This window comes from Vitis vinifera, chromosome 13 (assembly GCF_030704535.1).
Source record: "Vitis vinifera cultivar Pinot Noir 40024 chromosome 13, ASM3070453v1".
NCBI lineage: Eukaryota > Viridiplantae > Streptophyta > Magnoliopsida > Vitales > Vitaceae > Vitis > Vitis vinifera.
In genome coordinates, this window is record NC_081817.1 from 21,382,457 (window position 1) to 21,407,494 (window position 25,038).

The window sequence follows — 25,038 nt, forward strand, 5'->3', positions numbered from 1 at the left end:
AATGAAACCATCTTGAATTCCAACAAGCCCTTTTTATTTTTGTTTATGTATGTTTTCTATTTCAAAATTTTCTTTTACATAATGATGAACATAAAGTGAATATACTAGAGTGACATAAGAAAGCAAATATTAGGTTAAATATGGTTGATGGTTTTAGCCCCAAATCTAGAGGGCATCATCATCATACATGATATTTCATTTTCTCCTCCATGCTTATGTTGTCAAAAGAGAAACATGATACAATCCAAGAGAATTTGGGTTGGAAGTAGTGTGCCTGGTCACACCCATTATCTCCATCCACCATTGGTTGCTTTTTCTTTCCTTCCTCAAATATTATTTGGGTTGCAAAAGTTATTGGTAATCCAACACAATTAGCAACCAAGTCCATTAACAAACCACTCTTATCTGCTCTCTACATGGAATTTTTTCAATTATTAGAGTCTCTACTCAAGAGAAGAACCAAAAAATATGTATATAATACTTCAAAAGGTGCTTGGGAGTCTTCAACTTGAGGGTTCTCTCTTATATAAAATGATATTAAGGAAAATGATGGTAAAGGTTTCCTACCGGGCTCCCCTAGGGGATGCCATTCTACTAGCTATATGGATAAAGTAGGAGTAAGATAGTAGCTTTTTTTTTGGAGTACTATGAAATTAGGGTTCTCTCATTACTTTATACAACCCTTCATCCCCTTTGGAAAATCATATAATACAGTGTGAAAGCACCCCTTTTGGTGTATATGAAGATGGGGGATCTCTTTTTATTATATGACCTCTCATGCCCCTTTTAAATAGTATAACATATATGAGAGAGGTTTCTTTTGGAGTACCCTAAATGAGAAAATGAAGCATTTATTTGTTAATATTTTTTAAACAATTTTTAAATATTACTTTTTAAAAATGGTTTTTAGAACCATTTTGAATTTTTTTAATTAATTTTTATAATAAAATTTTGTTTGAAAATTCAAATATGAAAAATTCAACTTATATTTTATGAAGATTCTAGGTATTTTAAATATTTTTATTTACTTTTATTTAATATTATCAAATAAAATTGTATTTCAAAAAATAACATCTGTCTTGTGAAAAAGTGAATGTATTTTAAAATATTTTTAAATAGACGAAGATAAAACTATTTTATAAAAGTTGATGTTCTTTTTTCTATATATTTTTGAATTAATGAGTCAAATCCCATTTTTCCCATTTTTAGATAGACAAAGATATCTTTGATTGTTTTTAAAAATATTTTTTTTATAAAAATACTAAAAAATATCTCTTTTTTTTAATAGACAAGCCCTTAAAAAAATATTTGCAATAAAAAAATTACCGAACATGTTCTTTCAATTCAAAAACTGTTTTAAAAACAATTTCCAATTTTTTGCCCCTAAAAGTATTGTATGGTATGATATAAGTTTTGACAAAATAAAAATAAAAAGGACTTAGTGCATTGTGATTAGAGAGACTAATTGAATAACTCAAAAAGAATTACTAAGTACAAAAGGCCTTGGATACTCTCTCAAGTTTCATTGATTTCCAATGACCTCATTTCTTATAATACATGAGAGAGAGGGAGAGAGAGAGAGAGAGAGGACTTAGTGCATTGTGATTAGAGAGACTAATTGAATAACTCAAAAAGATTTGCTAAGTACAAAAGGCCTTGGATACTCTCTCAAGTTTCATTGATTTCCAATGACCTCATTTCTTATTATACATGAGAGAGAGAGAGATATTGTATGGTATGATATAATTTTTGACAAAATAAAGATAAAAAGGACTTAGTGCGTTGTGATTAGAGAGACTAATTGAATAACTCAAAAAGAATTGCTAAGTACAAAAGGCCTTGGATACTCTCTCAAGTTTCATTGATTTCCAATGACCTCATTTCTTATAATACATGAGAGAGAGAGAGAGAGTCCATTATTTTCCATATCTTCAAACGTTATAACAAATCTGATAAAATATCATTTATAGTGGAAAGAATGTAGGAAGAACACAAACTTCAGGTGTAATAAAGTCATTCTCCCACCTAACTAAATGTCTCATTATGTCATTATACTTATTTAAATATGGTAGTGGAAGAATGTATGAGCAAATTAACAAAGTGGTTCTTATTCTCATTCCCTCATTAATCCCTATCTACAGTATAAATTAAACACATACATTTTCCTCCAATTGTCTTTAATTATTCCGTAATCTTCGTTATCTGAAACTTCTTCGAATATTACAAAGCTAAGCATAGAAAATAATACAATAGCTTCATTAATTAATCAAAGCAATCAAAGCCCATAAGAATTTATCTTATTAATGAATGTCTCCTTCAAGTAAAACAATGGCTAGTAGGAGCAAGCAACATACATAAAAAATAAGTATAACTTTATGTGGGGAATCGATCAATCACACTTGATTTTCTATAGTGATTTTCCATGCAGATTAAGGCTAGCTGCTTCAAGTGGCTTACATGCTGTATTCATTATCTTAAAAATCTGATTATTTAAATATGCATACATCATGATTTATCCATTTGATGATGAATATGACCTGCACTATATATGCCATGGTGTCTCCAACTTGGCCCTATTGAAGTAAAGCTTTCATTAATTTATTTTCTTCAATCAATGTCATAATAATAATAATAATAATAATAAAATGATGAGGGACTGCACTGATGGATGAACATGTTGGAAACTAACCAGATTTTCGTAGTGTCATGTTCACAAGGATGGGGGAAATGGCAAGTTGAGTTGAGGTATATGCAGCCTAGAATCCTTGATGGGTGCAATTTTAATGGAGATTACGTGTGGGAATATAGATGATGAAAAAGGGTTCGTACATATACTCGAATCTCATCTGGAGCAAGAGGGAGGAGAATATTCCATCTCAGTGGGGGTGTTTGGATACACAGAAAGCGAAGTGTATCAAGGTCTAAGTATCAAGGTTGATATGCTCTTTTATATTATATTTTCTCTGGGGATAAGTACTTACAAGCTGAGTCTCTCCACTAACATTGAAAGTAACCCATATTTCCCACGCTACCAACTTATTTAATTTAAGTAAAAGGCATTCATTCAAGAAAAAGGAAAATTATTCCCTCTCTTCCTAATTTTTCTCCTATTATTTTCTCTAACCCAGAAAATTAAGTTGATCCTACACACAAGAATCAACAAGCTTGTCAATCAGTCGTGAATTAGTTCAAAGTGAAAACTAGCTCAAAGAGGTTCAAAGAGACAAAGGAGTGTAGCTACGTATACAAATATATATATTCTTCCTTGACAGTACAAGACAACTTGGCCACTTAAGTATGCTGGAAACCATGATATCATATGAATCATGCTCTATGTTTTTCAGAGGGAATTCCTCACCAAACTACATAACTTTTGGGAACTAAGATATGATATGTGTAAGGAATTCATTCTTTGATTTAATATTCGATCGTATATATGGAATTTTCTATGGTGGGTATCTTTTCATTCTCATCACCCTTAGTGAGGAGTAAGGAAATTGCATTTAATCCATTCTTGGATTCACACTATATTAATATACTTTAAAGTTTTAGCTAAATATAATTAGTCATCATTAATTTAAAATTTATCAAATACCTCCCTTATTTTGAGTTAGAGATCATATGAGAAGAATAAAGGAGACGTGATGAAATTTTAAACTAGTGAGAACTAAGTGTATTTAAACAAAACCTGAAGGGAGGTTAAGAAAATTATCCTTAATATAAATTGTCAATTTCATAATGATTAAAATATCAATTATGATGAAAATATTAATGAACCAATTTTATGAAAATTAGATTAACAAAAATATTGATATTAACTGAAATTTCAATAAGAAAGTGAGAGAAATAATTATAGTAGTATGAAAAATTTGAGTAAAACTTGAAAAGAAAAGATAAAAAATCTATTACCCGTTATATAGTATTGAGTCGACACCTAAACAGAATCGAGGCTAATTACGATATGCCATATATATAATTTGATTTCTATCACTTTTTATCCAACTTGTGTTCAATCATTTTGTACCATGATCTCATCTTTTGTATTTTGATATCAATCATTTGCTTATACCGGTTGATATTATTTATTTGTATCTTTATCTAATTATATAGATTTCACTATATATTTTCAATAATCGATATTGCAAGTTTGATAGGTATCGAATCAACACCCTAAAATTATAGATATATATATATATATATATATAATGACAATACTTAATAATATAAAGTGTACAAATAATAAATATAATTGTAAAAATAAATACTTAATATATAAAAATTTTATTCTTTGAATTTTGTACAATGATAAATATAAAAAAATTTAAATAAAATTATGAAAGATAAACCATATTAAGAACACACATCATTTATGAAATTAGTAATTATAGTAAAACATTGGTAGAAAATAATATATAGATAAACTACATGTATATTTCCTATTAGTGAATTAGATGTGAATTGCAAATAAACAAAATATTAAAAAAAACAAAATTTTATTAAAAACCATTTCAAAATTAGAATTATATGTATGTTTTATTAATTTCAATAAATTAATAAGAATAATTGTATTAAAAGGTTTTGAAAATTTTAGTTGAAATTTTTATTAAAAAAAAATTATAAACACAATTATTTACTAATTTCAATAATTTTTAAAAATAGAATAAGAAAATGCTTTTAAAAAGAATTTTATAAATAAAAATTGCGGTTTGATTAAAAAAATTCAATCATTTCATTAGTTTATTTTAGCAAAGTCTTAAAAACATTTAACAAAATGTTTAATAAACTAATTAAAAATTTAGGGTTTTTTCTCCACAATAACAAAAAAAAAATGTAAATTAGAATGACAAAAAGAAAATTGAAAGAAAGAATGCATTTGTTATTTATGATTGTTTATGAAGTACTTAATTTTTATTAGCTATTCAATATTTAATCATCGGGCTTTTCCAAGAGTCACCACTTAGTAAATTATTTTGGGTAATCTTAGGTGGACATTTTTTTTTCTTCAAAATTTTGAATTGTTTTTCTTTTTTATAAAGGAGACTTCATTCTTAATATTCAAGGAATTAAGTACCTATATTTATATTGATAGGGATGCTATCTTAAGTCATTAAATAAATTTAAAAAATATATATATAATTAGGAATGGATGAAGTTGCCATATTGACCTTTTTTTTATTTTATTTCTTTCTTGAAAAACCGAAGAGAAATTGTTGATTTATCATAACATTCTCATGATAAACTTCCAAATATTTAAGAGAAACTTACTAATTCCAATTTTCATATGAAAATTTGTTGAATACAAACTCTATTTTATTTTTTATTTTTTTTGTCAAATTCTTCTTAAACATGTTTTGTTTTGAGGATATATGGTTATTAAATTCTTTGAGACTAAAAAAAATAGCCTCCAAAAACATTTCATTTTTAGGGAGCACAAAAATCTTCGATTTTTGAATTCCTATTTTATCGACTATATAAAAGGATAGTGATCAAAGTCTTCCATTAATTATATCAATTCTTTTTATCCACCACAAAAAGGAGAATATCTAAATTTGTTTTATATCTATCTATTATGAAGTGCAACATTCCTATCTAATTAGATCAAGGTTAAGTCGTAGTTGACATAAGTTGATGTAAATTAATTGAAGTGATGACTCACTTGATACAAATATCTATTTGATGATAGTTAAGTATTAATAGTTAGCAACATTTGATCAAAGTCATGTGAACTATTCTTGCCCCATAATTCAAGAAAATAAATAGTAGCAATGGTTATGATTTGAACACGCTTAAAAAAAAATTCAAGGGAACACAAAAAGCCCTAACCAGTTTGTAGAGTATTAAAAAGTTAAGTACTTATATATTGTTGCGTGCGTCATGAAGAAAATAGCAAAATGGAATGATCTATTAGTGACCAAATAAAAACATATTATATGTCATAGAACATATAACACAAGACATATGTATCAATATATATATATATATATATATATATATATATATATATATATATATATATATATATATATATATATATATATATAAATTGCAATTAGTAAGTACTTACTATCATATGAGCTTATAAAAGAAAAATACAAGTTATCCTTTATGGTTGAAAATTGTTCAATTATGTATCTCTAAATATTAGTTTTAATCAGAGAACAATATTTCAAAATGTTTGATATTATCCAAATCAGTCTTTTAGATCTTCTCATGTATTAATTAAGGAATAGTAATTTAAAATGTTGAAAATTATCTAAATATATTGTTCTCAATCCCTATAAATGGGGGGATACCAAGTTTTCATGACATTCTTGAGAAAACTTAAGAGTGGAGAAAGCTTACCTTAAAACAAGAAGACTTCTTTGAATCTAGTCTTTGAATTTATTTAAACCTAATTTTAATGTTTCAAATATTCTTTAGATCTAATTAAGTTAGCTAAATACCAAACTCTTATAATTTATGTTATGCTAGTGCCCGATAACTCTTATATGTGATGTTATCCCAGTAAAAGCTTTAATATCACATATTGCAACAACAAAGATAAATGGAATTTGGTACATGAGATTTCATGTGGCTTGGCCAACAAAGCCTTTTGTTGATAACAACTTCTATACTACAAGAAAAACAAGCTAGAATGTTGTTATCAATTATGGTGAGAATATTTTTAAAAAAATGGCAACATAAGTCATAAAATTGGTTATAGATAAGGTGTAATGCATGGAATAATTAATGTCGTATTTAATGTGATACTAATTTATTAGATCAAGATAGTTTTTGAGAACAAGTTCATAAAAAAGTCACTTTAAAAATAAGGTTAATATGTGAAGTCTTATTTTTTCAACTTTAACCCTTCGTAGTTCTAATTCCTTTCAATCCTTTCAAAACCCTCACCTACAACAACCTTAGATGATATTCTCCACTATGATGATTCATTCCATCAAACCTTTAATGATCTTTTTTGTTGACATTAATATTGGGGTTTGGCTTTGGAATGATATGAGAGATGGCTAGATTTCATATACTGAGGTTTGATTGAATGAATCATCAAAGTGGATTGGAAGGTATGTCTTTCTCTTGCTTTAAGAGTCCTTGAAAAGAGCTCTCAAACCTCTAATATTATCATCTCCCTTTCAAAACTTTGACCTACAACAACCTCAGATGATCTTTTCTACTTTGATGATTAATTTAATCAAACTTCTAATGATCTTCTACACTTTGATGATTCATTTAATCAAACCTCAATTTTTTTATGGAGGTTTTTTTTAACATTAATATTTATTTATTGGTCATGGTTTGAATGATAGGATGGATGGTTAGACTTTAGAGATTGGGTAGGGGTGTGACTTCATTTTTTAAGGTTTTTCCCAGCCACCAAATTTTATGGTTATATAGTCTCATGATTTTATGGTAAGTAAAGAATGACTAATTGATGACCTAAATTTGAAGACATAGATTTCAAAGTTGTTAATCAAAGGCATGATCTGGATTTGAATAAAGGTTAACAAATGATCTTTGAATATTTTTAGTATCACAATTGGGTTGGAATTTTGATGAGGAAAGGATATTCCATTTATGATTCTAACTAATATTGAATGTCATAATATCATGGGATTGCATAGGTCATTTTGTTACAAACAATAAAAATAGGTATCTAAGACTAATGGAAACCTAGTACTCATAAATAAGATTTGCACCATAGCATTCAAGCCCTGTTGCATTATACAAATGTGCACATGCATATGTAAACTTATGTGTGTATGGTGTGTGTGAACATATATGCCCATATATTGAGCTTAATATATGGACATTTTAACAATAAAATTAACATATAACTTAAATATGGTTCATTCAAGTAGTGAGAGGACTATTTAATATATTAACTAAATGTTACCTTTTTTTTATTATTGTGTTGACTTGAAGTTATCTCTACTGGTTGTGGACTTTGTATGTACATGATTCCCTCTAATACAAATCATAGCTATATTTCACTTGTTGCATGGTTAAATTCAATTAGTTGAGATGACAAAAAAACTTATAAACATTGTTTTATTTATTTTTCATAAGAAAGTAGATTTATTTTGTGAAGTAATTGATTGAAAATTGAGCTAATATACCATAGTTTAGATACCATTATGATATTTAACTTAGTGACTAAATCCATCACCTTTTGATCATTATCATCTTGTGAATAACTTATCATCTTGCGAGAAACCCATGACTTGGAACTTCAGTGCAACTCCTAATATACCCTAGTTATGTACAATGCAAGTGATACAACTTAAATGCTCAATAATGTAATCATTGATAGAAAAGTGGAGACAAAAATCATAGTATATAACATTACTAATGAAAATTTATTCTTTTACATCATTTCATACTTTTAAGAACTTTACCCTAATAGATTAGGCAACTTATCCTAATGATTAATGCAATATTGAATGATTTTGTGTCCTTGAAGATAACTTGGTCTGTTAGTCTTTGTCCAAATAGCATGTTGTATCCCTTAGTGGTACAAAGTTATAATTTTGAGCTTTAACAATATTACTATTGAACTTTCATGGTTTTGACAATATTACTATTGAACTTTCATGGTTTTGGTCCCTATTTTATGAGTTGTGTCTTGTTTTGCCTTCTATATCCTTGACAACAATGTTGTTGAGTGAAGAGTTTCATCTTTAGGAATGACCGCTCCCACTACAAATATGTATATTATCATCTATAAGGATAGTTCATATCCCTTTATTCCTTGAGTTACTCCATCTTTAGGATGGTGATAAGGCCAAAATCAAGATGAACTTAATCTTAGAGGTTGTAGGCTTACCTATGGTTCGCTCTTACTTAATATTTTGTAAGAGAGACTTTAAGATAATTTTGGTAACCTTCTTAAAATGAACTATTCATCATGAGAATTTCCAAAACTTTTATTTATTACTTGAATTATCCTCAAATTCCTTATCCTTGAATTTTCATTTCCAATCATAGTCCTTCTTTTCTTGGGGAAGGGGGAGCCCCTAGAGGACTACCATTGGGTGTTGTCCTTCTTCTCTCTGGAGAGGAGAGCTTGGAGAACCACTTAATCTATACTAATAAGAAAGCTTCAAAAGAAATCTAAAATTCAGTATACCAACAACCAATTCCTTAAATAAATACATGAAGGAAAATCCTCATAAAAATTTATTCTTTTAAGAATATCCAAAATTTCCAATTTTAGAAAAAATATTTTAGATATTTTCTAAAATTTTAACATACCATATAATAAAATATAATCCTAAAGGAAATAAAATAAAAGTGAATCCCATGGGCTTAGGGATCTTGATGCTAATTTGGTAACCCAAATAATTGGATTTCCAAAATCCAAAAATGCCAAATTGTACCTGCAACATAATTAGGGTTAGTGAAATTTATAAATGACCAAAACACCCTTAGGAACCTTAAACCTAACAAATGAGCCACCATAAACACTAGAAACAACTTCTATCGCATGTGAAAGGCTTCGGGCATTGGATATAGCTTACCACTATTGGAAACACTACTTAATCGATCGAAGCGCTCGAGCACTAATCCTATTCCTCAAGCTTCTACAATTTTCCAAAAACTAAAAGCAAGTTTTTTTAATCTCCAATAGTTGTTTTCTCTAAAAACCTCATTTTTCCGATAGGGTAATGTGTAAGACAACCTCGTGATGACCCAGATTGCTTCCATGCTTTCCAAGGGTTACATAGAAAGATAAAAACTTGGGTTTTTACATAAAATAAAAATAAATAAATAAACCTATACTCCAAAGATTTGGAGTTTACATATCAATTTATGAATAAAAAATGAATTTTTACACAAAAAAAAAAAAAATCCCATGCCTCTTATTGGGATTATAACCTCACTAGAAAATAATAAAAATAATCCCAACAACAATAATCATAATTTTGATCATCATATTAAAATATCACAATGTAAAACACACATTCATCCCTGGGGTTATGGGATGAAAAAAAAAACCCTGTAAAACCAAGGTTAACACATCTTATAAAGGTTCTAACATGCTTTTACTAACCTATGGCTATGATACCAATTGTAAGGAAACTTGGACCTCTCCATTCTTTATCATATGATTAGGTTAGGTACATGTAGATCTTCCTACTATTTTCTAAATCCTATGCACCGTAGAAAAAATGCATTTTAAAACAATAATAGGAATTTGAATGTGCATTAGAAAACATTACCTTATATTTGAACGTTCCCTAATCTACCTTTCAATGTAGATGAAGATTGAATCCTTCAGAATTCTTATATAAACAAGATCTTCTGTCTTATGGCTCTTTCTTGATCTCAACACTCAATTAGTGAGAAAGAATGGAGGGTGGAGGTTATGACTCTCTCTTGTTCTGGAGGTGGAAGACAACTCTCCTGAAAACCCTAACCCTTAAGGGGTAATTTATAGGGTTCCGTAATTGGACTTAAGTAACTTGAGCCCACCAAAGGCTTATATCATTTAATCTAACTCAAAATGGGTCTTAATTGATTAATTAACCTAATACAACCATCTAATTAATCAATTAACTCAATCCAGAGACTTTGTTCACTAACTCCTATGCAATCTTGTGTAATTACCAAAACGTCATTATGCATAAAAGTGAACATAAAGTCAATCCAACCCTCATAAACCATGTCATCAACGTATATGAGTTTGAGCGGGGACCACTAGGACCCATAGAATAGTATTGGCTCCCTCAAAATCCAATTTTGAAGTTGATTCAACATCTTACTACAAAAAATTAATTGCACTATAATACATTATGTAAATAACAACACATAGGGTAGTATGTGCTCCAATTCGTGACTTGCTATCCATGGCATTCACTCTCCCCATAAACTGGTATCCATACTCTAATAAGGTGAAAGTTATAAACTTTTTAAGACTACCTATACTATCCTTGAGTTACAAATCCTTCTATTATGCGTTCAACTAACATATCTTAGATATCCAATAGCTTATGTCAAGTTCCACTTAAGGAACCATTATGACCATAGTTTACATGAACACACCTCCTTAGGAACACCCAATAGAATACTTTATCTCAATCCCATGAAATATTATACTGCTTCTATTGAGAATACCTATTATTTTTTGTTTCCATCAATAATGACCCAATCCATAGGGAATATATGATCAACTTATGATCTCACTTGTAGGTCAAAGCTATTACTAATTTTAGCACAAACTTAATAGTCTCTCAAGGTTGAAAGATAATACAATAAAGCAATTTGGTAAAGTCATAACTACTTAATAGCTTTAAGTCATGACTTACCATAGGTCATGTCTAATGTGTAACCATACACACTAGTACACTCACCATGAGAAATTCATCCCGATTTCTAAGACTAATCATCCCTTTAATTAGAATTTAATGACTACTATAGCCTTTGATGGGTTGCTTAGACTCATGAAACGACTGTGACAAAGGACCCATGACTTGGATTCTCCATGTTACTCTTAATGCACACAAGTTATGTACAATACAATAAATGCAGGTAAGAATGATTACAAAGTATAAGGTATGGAATGGGGATAGATAAAAGTGAATTTGAAATTTATTAATGAATAATAAAATCCAAAAGTTTATTATATCATGTCATATTTTCAAGGGTTCTATCCTAAGGGTATACTCTCTATCCTAAGGGTATACTCTCTATATTCTAAGGCTACTAGATCAAAATGCAATGAAAGTAACAAAACTTAGATCTAGGTGCTATAAAAATCATATCTTTAATCTAGATGTTCCAAGATCCTCCTCTAATGAATGCAAAGATCTTAAAAATCTCACAATCTTTCAACTATTGGCTCTTTCTTTGATCATTGACATATGTGTAAAGTGACTACAGACCTTATGAGGAGAGAAATAAGGAGAATAGGTATTTGGGAGACTACTAGTTTGAAAGCAAGAGTTTAACCCTAAAACCTATGGAGTTTATGTAGATTCTCCTATGGGTTTAAGTGACTTTAGCCCAATGTGAATCACTTAATTTAATTCACTAGGTTCTAATTAATTAATTAGCTATAATGTGCCAAGGAAATATAAATTAATAATTGATAAAGTATAAGTATATATATATATATATATATATATATATATATATATATAGCATTGAGTAACTTTTTATAACTTCTATTTTCTCAATTCACTCTTTCTTCAAATTACCGCATATTTGAAACCTTCAAATTATTACATCTCATTCTTTTAGAAGTTTTTTTTTTATTTTTTACAATTAATAACTATATCTTATTTTTAGATTCTCTTAGGTTTCTATATTTTAACTTTTTACCATATTCATTCTATTTAGATTTATAAGTCATACATATACAAATACTATACTATAGAAATATAACACTCTTTATAAATTAATAAATATATATCTATTTGTCAATAAATTAATAAATTATTCATTTATTGATAAATTAATAACTTTGCTAAGATAATTTCTCTTGGTTTCAAGAGTACTATTTTATAAAGGTTTTTCTATAATTAGCTCAATAAAAAAAAAAATTAATCATAAATTTCTATGCAACCTTACTCTTTTATTAAAACATCTTATGCACCTAAATAATTATTTCTCTATTCAAACTTTTATGCCAACAAACCATACGACTATTAGCTCGAGCCAGGACTATTGGAACACAGAGGAATATCGGCTTCATCAGAATCCAATTGTGAAGTTAACTCAACACTCAACTAAAATAAGTCAATTGAGCTCCAATATCTTATGAAATTACATTAAGATGAAAATTTCTTGGGTTTGTGATATATTATAGATTGTATGCATACTCCCATGAACTCAAAAGGAAGATAACCACCACTTTTGTTGATTAACCATGCCCTTCATCTACGTTATTTACTTATCCTGATTATCAGATACTGACTCTCTGATATCTGTCTTATAAATCTATGTAAGACACATTGAAACCGTTACTTCTACTTTTGGAATATTTGTACACATACATGGCACCGACTGAATAGCACATAACAGGGATGGGCATCATTTTTATTGAGCGTTTATTCCATATTAAGCCATTGGAATCATTAAAACTCACACTGCTGTGATCCCATGGCTAAACTCATCACCTAAACCAGAAAAAGAAAAAGGAAATCTTTCCCAAAGCCACTCCTCCCACAAGGGGAATATCTTTGATCCATCTCCTCATTTTGAAGCCTAATCCAACAAATGCACAAGGGTTACTCAAAACACTTGGAATGACATCAACGTATCTTTACACCCACTAAAACCACAATTTTTTGTTGATGGGATTGCCCACTTATCCCACTAAAAAAACTAAATTATTATTATTATTATTATTTTTTATCAAAATATATATTTTAAAAAAATTGTATTTCCGTAGTTTCACTATTGACAAATGATCAATGACATCAGATTAAATTCTATTTGTTCTCTAAGTTACCCATGTAATATTTGCCAAATCTATGTAGGAATCAAAGGCGTGCTATGTTGTCTGTTCTTTCCTTTTCCTCATGGTTAGCTACTAGAATTCGGCAAGGGAATGTGGCATCGGATGCAAATCTCTGTATAGTCTATAGGTGCATTGAGATTCCACAACATAAACAAGAAGGGATCCAAGTGGCCAAAAAACCAAAAAAAGTCAACCACTGGGACTCTGAGTGGAATCTGCATCAGACGTCAGCAACTCAGTCACGTGTAAAATGGGAAAACTAATAATTCAGTGAAATGACACCAACCCAATTGAGAAAAGAGATTCTGGGATTCATTTTAATGCCACTCAGTCAAAGCCTTTTAGTATATTAACTTACATGCATATAGCACAGCAAAGCCCCATAACTCTTTCATAATTCAGAAAAGAAAAAAGGAAAAAAAGAAAAGAAAAGATGGAAAGACAAAAAAGCTTCCACTGTGATTAGGCTTTTGGGTCTTGGTTTGCCTTCATAGGAGGTTCTGGAATTGGCATGCTAATGGCGACAGAAGAGAGCTTCTTAGCTTCTGCTTTCTGCATTTCAATATCATTTGTTTGGATGTCGTCGATTATAGACAGCCCATTGCCGTTGCCCTGAGCGCCTTTTATGGCTTCGGGTATCTCCTCCTCCTGCTTCTTCTCCAAGTTCTCCTTGTACTTTCCCCATAGAACTGAGTAAAGGCCAGCAACAATCAAGATGGCCCCAAGAACACTGCAACCATGATGACAAGCGAAAAAGCTTTATATGATCAGTACAGAGGTCGATTAATAGCAAAAAATCATTGGACAAAATGGGAAAATACTTGGAAGATTCCTAAACCTATTAGTGGGAGGGGTGGTTCATAATTCATTAAAGATTCTAGTACTGGGAATGGGGAATTTCATTGTAGATAAGGATTCTGTAGTGGAGGAGAAGCTAAAATGAGATAAACAAGAGAAGCCAAAATTATACCCTCCAAGGAATATCTTTTCTGCGAGGATGAAGGAGCCCATGATGGCTACAATGATCATCATCAAAGGGCTAAAAGCAGTAGCAAACACAGGGCCTCTTGACTTTATCACCAATCCTTGGACATAGTATGAAATACTTGATGTCACAATACCCTACACATGGAAAAATAAACATATATTCAGAGAGAGCGAGAGAGAGAGAGAGAGAGAGAGAGAGAGAGAGAGAGAGAGAGAGAGAGAGAGATACCGCATAGGCAGCTGCAAGGAGATTCATGTCCCAGCCAATTGTCCAAACAGAGGTTTTATGTTCCATAACAAAGGTGACAGCAATGGCTTGTAGAGTGCCAATAAAGCAAATAAGGGTAGTGAGAGAGAGCTGATGGTGCTTGTATGTCTTCAATGCATGCGCCTGGTGATCAATGAAACAGAACAAATAAAGTTAAATCTATGGGAAATCAAACATGTACAGCTTGTTTTTCTTCTTTTATCTTCTGGTCCCATACTTGTTAACCAATTAAATTACCTGTAAAACGAACAAAGAAGCCCAGGCAAGTGTTGCAATGATGACGAAGATTGACCCCATGAACCAGTCTTTGTCGGTAGAAGTGGTGCCCGAACCCACCGATTTGGAAGTATGCATGTGCTTAGTCCACACCATCTCCATGATGGGTCCCTTGTACAAGGTCATCACCATTGCCCCAGCCACTGTCACAATAGTCCCAACAACCTTTGCTTGGCACCTTACTCTCTTCATGTCTATTTTCTCCATTCTTTTCAATTCCATCATGTCAAACATGTTACAAAATTAGCCCATGTGATCAATACACCAAACCCCGAAAAATAAAATGATCACAGCGATCATGACGATGATGATTATATATTGAGATTGATAATCGTACCGGAATATGACCGCCATGACGAATGTCATGGCCGGAAGCATATTGCTCATTGCGCATGAGAAGGTCGGGGAAGTCAGCTTCAAACCAGCATAATAAAAGTTCTGGTCGATCACAGGCCTATCAATCCAAACAAACTTGCTTTGATCAGATTGAATATCTACACAAGAGCTTGATTGATGTGTCTGCATATTTGCAATAATGCATGAAAAAGAAAAGGAAAAAAAAAAAAGGAGACTAACCCAAGAAGAGCCAAAACAAATATTTGCATGAAAACGCGGAATGTTATCTTTGGTTGCGCCTTCCTGGAACATAAAAAAAAACATGAAAGAATCAATAAATTTCCGAGGGAACTGATCCAAGAAAAGCTATTTTTTCTGATTTCAGTTCATGTAATGTACCTCTCAAGGAAGATAGCAAAAGGCGCAATCACGGCAGTGGCAAAGGCATGCCTGTAAACCACCAGAACATAGTGGCTCATCCCATGGTTGAGAGAAACCTTAGTGATAATATTCATCCCTGCATATCCAAACTGCAGGGAGATCATGGCCAAGTAAGGTTTGCTGGAGTGTAAAAAGCCGCCACAGCATCTCTTCAATTCCATTTTCTTGGGAAAGAAAATGAAAGAAAGCGTGGGCTGGGCAGGAGGAAGAAGAAACTAATGTGGGTGGATGAGGACCTGAGGTTTGAGCCTAGGAAAAAGAAGGCGAAGAGGAATCCAATTTATAGGAAAAAAGGAGGGAACTGGGTGTTGCAAAAAATGAGAGTGGGAAGGTGAGAATTGTTCTGGTGATGCTAGTGGATTCCAAGTGGCAGCAATCAGAGTGGAAAGGAGTGGGGATTTTACTCCTTTATTATTATAGTGGTAAGGGCATCAGCTATGTCACCAAATTTGTGAGTGATCACTCATCAAATCCAAATTGCTTTTAATTACCCCATCACCTTCAGGGTATTCAACCATATACAATAAATAATAATAATAATAATATTGTTGGATTGTGGAATGAAGAGTACTAATTATGCTTTGTCTTTGGATTATCCTTTATATATATATATATATATATATATATATATAGATATATACATATTTGTTTTAAATTTAATTAGTATATTACAAAAAGTAAATAGAAATTATTTAAAATTTTAATATTATTCTTAGGTTGTGTTTGGAATTAATGCTAGAATAAGGAATGTCAATGAAAATTTCATTTCATCCTTTATTTAATATTGGGTCTGGATTTAAATTTAAATGAGAAACTAAAATTCATGATAGAATTTTGATTCCTTTCTTACGTATGTTTGATTTTCCTTTTTACTTTATTTTTATTCCTACACACTAAAAACACCTTAAAAAGAGTAAGGAGTATATTTTGATTTTAATTTAATAATATTCACTCCCATTTTGATGACAATTAGGGATTTATTATTGTTGAAATTGGTTTGAGTGCCAAGTGGGAGAAATAAGGGAAACAGTTTCTCATAATTTTAAAACTACCTAGAAATTGCTATTATTAAATAAAAAAACTTTTTGCCTCTCTCTCATATAAGTGTCTCGTCTCTTCCTTAAAAACACCAGAGAGAAATACTTTTTCTTTTTTCTCTCTTTGAATACAAAAAGACACATATTTTTCTTTCTAAAAAAAGTCATTTTTCGAAGTTTTTATTATTTTTCTCTATGAAAATAAAGGTGTTTTCTTAGATAAAAACATCTTGGGCATTTCATAAGGTAACCCATAATATGGTTCTTGGACATTTCTTGGGCTCTTGTATTGTGAGAAACGAATATTTTTTGTATCTATAGTTTCATTCATGATTTGAGACAAAAAAAAAAAATTGGTTAGTAAAACAACCAATTAGAATTCTTGAACATTTCATAAGGTAACCCAAAAACCTTATTTTTCATCAATTTTTTTGTTCTCAATATAAGATAAAATACAAAAGTATTGTCATAGAATTTATATAAACCATGCATGAAGATAAATATTAATTGTATATAAAAAGATGGACTTCCACCTCACATGAAGTAACATACAAATGAGATTAATTCCTAGTAGAATTATGATAATATTGGTGGTGTAAGGGGATTTTGATCCAATAAAATTTTGAATGGCATTACAAGTACTAAAACTATCTTGCTTGTATTAGTGTTAACCAAATGAAATTTTAATTGTCTACATGCCATCTCCATTCAGCTCCCCTTCTTGATCTATATCTTAAATAAAAATGTTTATCATCATCATAATTATTGTTGTGCTATGAAGTTACTTAAGTTATGATTGAACATTGTGCTTAAAGCTTTAAGGAAGAAAAGGTGAACAAATCATCCAAAGGTCTTTACCATCTCATCTGAAAACCAACCTAAGCTTGACGCAAATAACATTATTACTCTTAAATTATCCTTCCTATTGTATGTAGGTCTTGTAACTCGAACTTATGATTACAATGATTATGATATAAAGCTTTAGGATCTGTTTGACAATTTTTTTTTAAAACAATTTTCTATTCTCTAGAACAAAAAACTTGAAAAATTCATTTGACAATCAAATATTATTTTCTATTTTTTGTTATTTAAGAACAGAAAACATGATGTTTTCATATAATATCTTTTAGTTGTTTCACTTATTTTCTGATGACTATTTTAAAAAATAATTATACAAATATTTAAAATAAAACAGTACACAAAAAATTATTTTTAAAAATATTAAAAACATTTTAGGTTTTTGAACAATTTTGAAAATTGTTCTCAAAAACCAATTTTTAAAATTGTTTTTTAAAATAGTTACCAAATAGACCCTTAATCATCTCATTTAAAAACCAATGAAAAAATCATCTTTTAAAATTATAGTCAAAATCTTATTTTAATTTCGTACTTATACTAAGCCCAAGCCTCTTTCTAGTTTTATGTCAAATAAGGTAAAGAAAATTAATTTAGCTTTTTAGCTTCTTTTCCTTTTCCATAAATGAGATTAGTCCAAAGAGCAACAATAATAGCAATAAGAAATAAAAAAAATTGTCACATTTCTACAAATAGGAACTTTCTTTCTATCCTAAGTCTGTCCACTTTCTGATCTCCAAACTCTTATAAATCAAACACCTAGAGAATTCTTTAAATTTTTTTAATCTTGGTCATTTTCTAAAATCCTAAAAAACTAAAAGCAATAGAATTCTCTATATTATACTTTTATTTTTTTCAAAATGCATGATTTTTTTAGAACCTTTCATGACCATGATAGGGAATCATGAATCAAATCATTTCATATTATTTAAGTATTAAGCAAATATTATGATAAGCATAATGGCCTACAAACAATTGAGAGTTGAGCAAGAGATGAATCAAATTACTTTTAAATTGATTAATTTGTTTAATCAATTTTTTTACCTAAAACTATATTTGGTTATCAGAAAATATTAAGAAAATAAAAAAAAATTTAAGGAAAATGATTTTCTTATGATTGGTTTTACCATGGAGAATACCAAATAGAGTCGAACATAATTAAAAACAATAAGAAACTTATATATTTTAAAATTATTTAATTTTTATATAAAAGAGTTAAATAAATTAAATGAATTTAAAATAAAAAATTAAAATAATTAATTGATTTTAAATTTATCTTTTATTTTTGTTACATAAGAATAAGTAATTAAAAAATTAAAATACATAGATTTACATGAAAAACCCTAGACGAGAAAAACCACGGACAGAGGAGAAAAGAAATCTACTATATCTAAAGATTGATACAAGAGGGGAGAGTTGCGAGCGGCTACACCCTAAAACCATATATATATATATATATATATATATATATATGCATGAGAGTAATTAACAAAATAGAATCATATTGTAGGGCCTAATACCGTAGTCCACCATTGACACCCCAAAAAATCTCACAATTATACCTTCACCACATATGTTACACCGCAACCTTTTCGGTTCAAATCAAATAGAATTCGAATTACCAAGTTCTACTAATTTGCTTTCACTTTTTTTCCTCCTACTTTTCTTTTTTATTGTCTTTTTCTCACATTTTCCCTCAAATTTTCTAAAACTAAACATAACCTAACTTTTTATATTTCATATATTAAACATTTTCTTAATACAAAAGGACACTAAAAAGGCTATACATATGTGTATATACATCATTTTTTTTTTCAAAACAAACACCTTTATTTTGGTGGGGACCAAGTCAGTCCCATTGATGAATTTTCTTTTCTTTTCTTTTTTGGTGGATAAATATGAAAAATAATATATATATATATATATATATATATATGTGTGTGTGTGGAGATTATATATCAGCCTATGGAAATTTAAATAAATAAATAAATAAAGAGGGAGAGATGAAAGTGGAAAAATATCATGTCAGTCACTATGAGTATGAGTAGGCCTCGTTTCATGGAAACAAGAAATTATGGCAGAAAAATATGTATGCTTGCAGACTCAACACACATTATAGCTTAATTTGGGACATGACGTTGGAATTTGCATTGCCTGGGGTCAAAAGTCATGAGCAGGTCTGCCCTCACATCATCATTTTTCTTTTTCTATTTTTTTTTTAAAAAAAAAATTAAATTTTTTATTGTTTCTAATCGTTACATAAATATAACATAAAAATCCTAGTCGTTTCTAGCGTTACTTATTATCTTAATTAATACATCGGGTGTCGGTTGACTGCAAAAACATTGGAAGATATTTAATAAGACTCCTAGCTAACTAGAGTAGTAATAATTTTTGTACTAAATTATAATTTTTAATATGTGAATATGTAAATTAAAAGACTTATTGGTATAATTTAGGTCTTGCTTGGATGGGCTTTTGAAAGACTTATTATTAGGTTAAGACCCACATTCTTTATAAGTGACAAAATTTGTATATATGTATTAAAAATTGTCCGGTCAGAAGTATAAATTTTTTTAACTTCAATATAAACATTTTTAAAAAATAGTTTGTGACTTGAAAAAAGGATTAATATGAAAAGAAGAAAAAATATTATTTTTTGATAAGACTATTTTATTTCGTATGATAATTTCTTTTATACTTAATAACACTTTTATTATATCAATATTACATTTTAAAAAATTATGCTTTTATCTTCAGCTTTAACTTCTAATTAAAAAAAGAAATAAAAAATTATTCCCAAGTAAACCTATTCTACCGAGGCTTGAATTTGATTTTAGATATTTTAATAAGTAAAAAGAATTAAGGCAGTTTAATCATATTTTCTAAAACTTATTTTATTTTTAAAAATAAGTTTCAAAAAACATAACAAAACGAATTCATATTTTTCTTTAATTTTTAAAACAAGTGCAAGCAACTCATATTTATTCTTTGAAAATTATTTTTTTCATTTTATTTTTAAAAATTATTTTCAAATAATAACAACTAAATAGTATTAAAAAAATTTAAATAATTTTTTATTTTTAAAAACAGAAAATTATTTTTAAATCACAGTGTTGTATTTAGATTATTAAACGCTATTTTAATTAAGGGCATTTTCAAAGTTTTTATTATAAAACTAAACTTTGTACTTCATAACTCATTTGTTAGAGTAATAAGGTTGATAATTTGAGAGGCATGATTGCTATTATTCAAGACAATGACATGTGAAGTTAATGTGGTAAATACACTTATTGCTAGTATTATAAGTAGTGAAACATAGATTTTAGTAAAGTTGAAAGGTGAAGTATATTGGCTTTGACCACCTGAGTGTGGTAAAAAGAGATGATAGAGTGGGAGTGCAGCAGAAGACATGGTGGGGTCAATTGGCTCAAAGGCCTGCCTCACAACGTAAGCTTTTATGCAGAGACAGTCAACAAACCAATTGTAGTGGATTTAATACCCCTGTGACAACCTTCCTTTTGACCCATGGAAAAGGAAAACAGGAGGTTAATGGTACAACTTTGAATTCGGCTTCCCTTATAATGTCATGCAACATTTATACTCTAGAGGAACAAATTTTTCATACATCAAATAATGATTTTTTTTTTTTTTTCAAAATAAAGAGCTTTAACCAAAGTACTAGGACGAAGGCCAATGACTCTCGTTGGGTGTAAGATTAAAAATATTAATTAGAATAATATAAAAAAATAAATTATTTAATATTAGGTATACTTATTTCTCAAGACAAGTATCTTCGAGTGTGTTTGATAATATTTTTATTTAAAATATTTTTAGTAAAAATATTTTTATGTGAAAGTTTTTTTTAAGAGAATCACCTATTAAAATGTTTCTCTAAAAAACATAACAAGTGATTTTTCCATATTATAAATAATTTTTTAAAATTTTAAAAGTATTTATCAAGCACCTATAAGACTCATTTGGTCATATGTTCTAAAACTTGTTTTTAAAAACTGGTAAAAACAACCTCTACTTGTTCTCTAAAAATTATTCTCTATTTTACTTTGTTTTTAAAAATTATTTGCAGAGATTAACGACCAAATAATGTTTAAAAAAATTAAAAACAATTTTCTATTTTTAAAAATAAAAAACTGTTTTTAAATCACACGACCAAAAATGACTCGTAATTAAAAAAAAAGAAGATATTTTTAGTTTAAAAATATTTCTTAAAATCTTTGTCAAATGAATTCTTCAAATGCTTTTGATAATAATTTTATGAAGCATTTTTAACTTTTCTAATACTTAAAAAAAATTTTAAATATCAAAAACATTTCCTAAAATCACCACCAAAACACACTTTTCACCTAGGTTTACATCCATATAAGTTGAGATTATTCATTATTGGCTTGATGGAGAACCGGATAAAAAGTGTCATGTTCTATTGTGTTGATGAATGCATTAAAAGTGAAAATATTTGGTGGTCTTGAAAAGTTTCAAAAAGAAAAAATAAAAGATAAACAGGCACGATCATTATTGTTTTATACGAAAAGCAACTTCATCTAGGTTTCTATCCACATAAGTTGGAAGCATCAATTACTGACTTATGGAGCACTCATATCCTTAAAGGACAATTATTTTGAACTATTATCAAATCAGTAAAATGTGTGTTGAAATCAATATCACACCCATTATTGATATCCGTGAAGCTTTCATATTTAAAGTTAGTATGTAGTTGATGCGTGTACACAAGATTGTAAGAAATATCATTTTCTTGGGTCTTCCCATCTAGAGTCTATAACTTCTATTAGGTACCTATATATTACTATAAAAGTTAATTGGTTAAAAAAATGAAATAATCTTCAAATCTATGAATCTAATCATTCTCGTGTTATTTTTATGAAAAAATAACTCATTTTTTATATAAATACTTTTTATTATTTCAAGTATTTATATAAGTCTAGCAAGAAAACGTTATTTTTATAATAATAATTAAAAAAAAAAAACTTAGGGCATGTTTGTTAAAATGAAGCCAAAAAAAAAATGAAAGAGTTGGAGTATGTTTGACAACTATTTTTTAGAACAATTTTCTATTCTCCAAAAAAATAAATCAAAAAAATACGTTTGATAATAAAAAAAACTATTTTACTTTTTTATGAATAGAAAATATAATGTTTTCAGAAAACATCTTTTTAGTTATTTTCTACTGTTTTTATTTTTTTTAAGAGTTGTTTTAAAAAATAATTATATAAACATGTAGAATGATTAAAAATAAAACATTAGATATAAAAATTATTTTTAAAATATATTTAAAACTATTAAAAATTGGTTAAAAACATTTTAGATTTTCAAATAGACTTTTGTTCTACAAAACATCATAAATTGTTCTCAAAAACTATTTTTCACAACTGTTTTCAAAAATAGTTATCAAACAGACATTTAAATTTTCAAAATTGGGTTTTGAATAACCCTTTTAATTAAATAACTCAAACAAAAGGTAACAAATGATAAAAATGATAAAAATATCGATGAAAAAATTTAAATCATAAAAATATCATTTTCCAATTTGATAAAATTAAAGATAGAATGAGAATGTGCAAATTAAATTAACAAGAAAGATAACAAAGAAGAGATAGAAAAAATAAAGGAGAAAATATCATTAAAGTAAAAGTAGGTGGCACTTTGCATACCTAATTTAGCATTTTGTGTACGCCACTGAGACAAAACAAGTGGTTCTTAAAAATAATGCAAGTAATGTAGACATGGAAAAGGTCCATTCTAAAAAGGAAGAAAGCAAGATCACAAACATGATCTACAAACATGATCTCCAAACTAGCAAATAATGCAAAAGGGCAGACCTCTTCAAAATACTTCAAACATGGACAATAAAACAAAGTAAGCATGAAAGTGAAAAGTGGGCATGAAGTTCTATCTCAAATGTGTCCTTCACCCAACGGAAATCATAAAATATGCTAAAACAACACAAACATCAAAGATATCTATTACATGATCATGCAAAATGACAAAAAAGAAAAAGAATAAAAAAAAAAAACTTGGGATGAAAAGAAAATATGCATCCAAAGACACATAAAGTTGAACTAAATTTATCTTATTGGAAATTAAGTTCAAGATGTCATTGATAGTAACTAATAGATAACTTGAACCATTGGCGGAGCTAGAAATGCATGGACAAGGTTTATTTTTTCATCTAGAGTTTAAATTATCTCAGGCATGAGAATAGATTCATATAAAAGTATTATTTAGATTTTAAATTGGGAAAATTATGTAAAGAGATCCAATTTTGAAAATTATGGACATACGTGGGACAAGTTATGTTGAGTTCATATCAACATAACTTGCATTTGTTTCTCATTTTGTCCTTATAAAGCTGAAACGGGAGAACTAAATCAGCTCATGTTGCTACTCAATGCTAGACTAGCAACTCAATTGGACACCAACATGAACAACACAAGGAGTCTTGTGGACAAAATTAAAAGAGGCCTCCTTCCCTGGTTCCTTTATCCCATTCAAATGCAAAGTCTTAAGAAATTTGTCGAAGTGTCGCCTCCTTTAATCACTCTATTGAACCTTAAATTCTCTTTCTTAACCATTAATCTTATTGTCGAAGACAACAGATTTCAATATTGGGATTTTGGTTTCGATTCTCTCCTTTATGTAAGCCGTTACTCCGAAATATTATAATTTTCTTAATGCAGAGCTAATTTTTTTTAAAAATAGGTATCATTCCTTAATATCACTAAAATTTAAGGGTTTGTTTTTATTATTTTTCTTTCAAATGTTGTGTTACAGGTTTTATGTTTTTTGCCTTTTTCCATTGAATGTGTTGTTAAAGGATTCCATTTTTATTTTTTAATTTCCTTCTATTAAATTAATTTGGGGTAGTTTGAAGAATGGTATGTTTCTATAATTTTAGAGTTTTTTCTTTTAATTTATTTAAAAATTTTTAATTGATTTGGAAAATGAAGTCACAATCCTTGTAATACATTGTTTGTTTGGTGATTTATGGTCTCATCATAGCTCACAAAGGCATATGAAAATACTTTAGGTTAGTGACATCCTCTACATAGTTAATATATGTGACATGTAATTGTATGCATATCAAAAAGTTGAAATGTAACAACTATTTACTTGGTTGAAAATAATGATAGCTTTTATTAATTAATTGGGAAAATAAGGAGAAGTTGTAATTTTTGTATATGAGAAAAGAATGTGAAATCTATTTCTAGCTCCAAGGGTTGATTGATGAAGCAAATGGATGGTAGTGTAAACTATAGAGTGGGTCAATGTGATGGCATATCAATAAACAAAGGTATATTTTTGGTGTACTTCATAATCTAAGTTGTCAAACAATGAATTTGAAT

General features: G+C 28.9%; 1 protein-coding gene across 1 annotated transcript; it reads right to left on the bottom strand.

The window, feature by feature from the left end:
• Positions 1–13,749: 13,749 nt before the first annotated feature.
• Positions 13,750–16,047, bottom strand: LOC100266045 (WAT1-related protein At5g07050). The gene is made up of 7 exons (XM_002267335.5): positions 15,726–16,047; positions 15,567–15,629; positions 15,328–15,444; positions 14,952–15,198; positions 14,676–14,837; positions 14,430–14,581; positions 13,750–14,189 (listed from the first exon to the last, which is right to left on the bottom strand). Exons 1-7 carry the CDS (start codon positions 15,926–15,928, stop codon positions 13,922–13,924), a joined length of 1,212 nt encoding a protein of 403 aa, XP_002267371.1. The 5' UTR covers positions 15,929–16,047; the 3' UTR covers positions 13,750–13,921.
• Positions 16,048–25,038: the final 8,991 nt, after the last annotated feature.

What these genes read in the sequence shown, in the direction of transcription:
- LOC100266045 (XM_002267335.5), bottom strand. Translation starts at nt 15,928, where the DNA reads ATGGAATTGAAGAGATGCTGTGGCGGCTTTTTACACTCCAGCAAACCT. An exon ending in CTTCTTTGTTCGTTTTACAG is followed by an intron (nt 14,838 to 14,951) that starts GTAATTTAATTG and finishes ATTGATCACCAG; the next exon opens with GCGCATGCATTGAAGACATA. An exon ending in GAAAAGATATTCCTTGGAGG is followed by an intron (nt 14,190 to 14,429) that starts GTATAATTTTGG and finishes TCATGGTTGCAG; the next exon opens with TGTTCTTGGGGCCATCTTGA.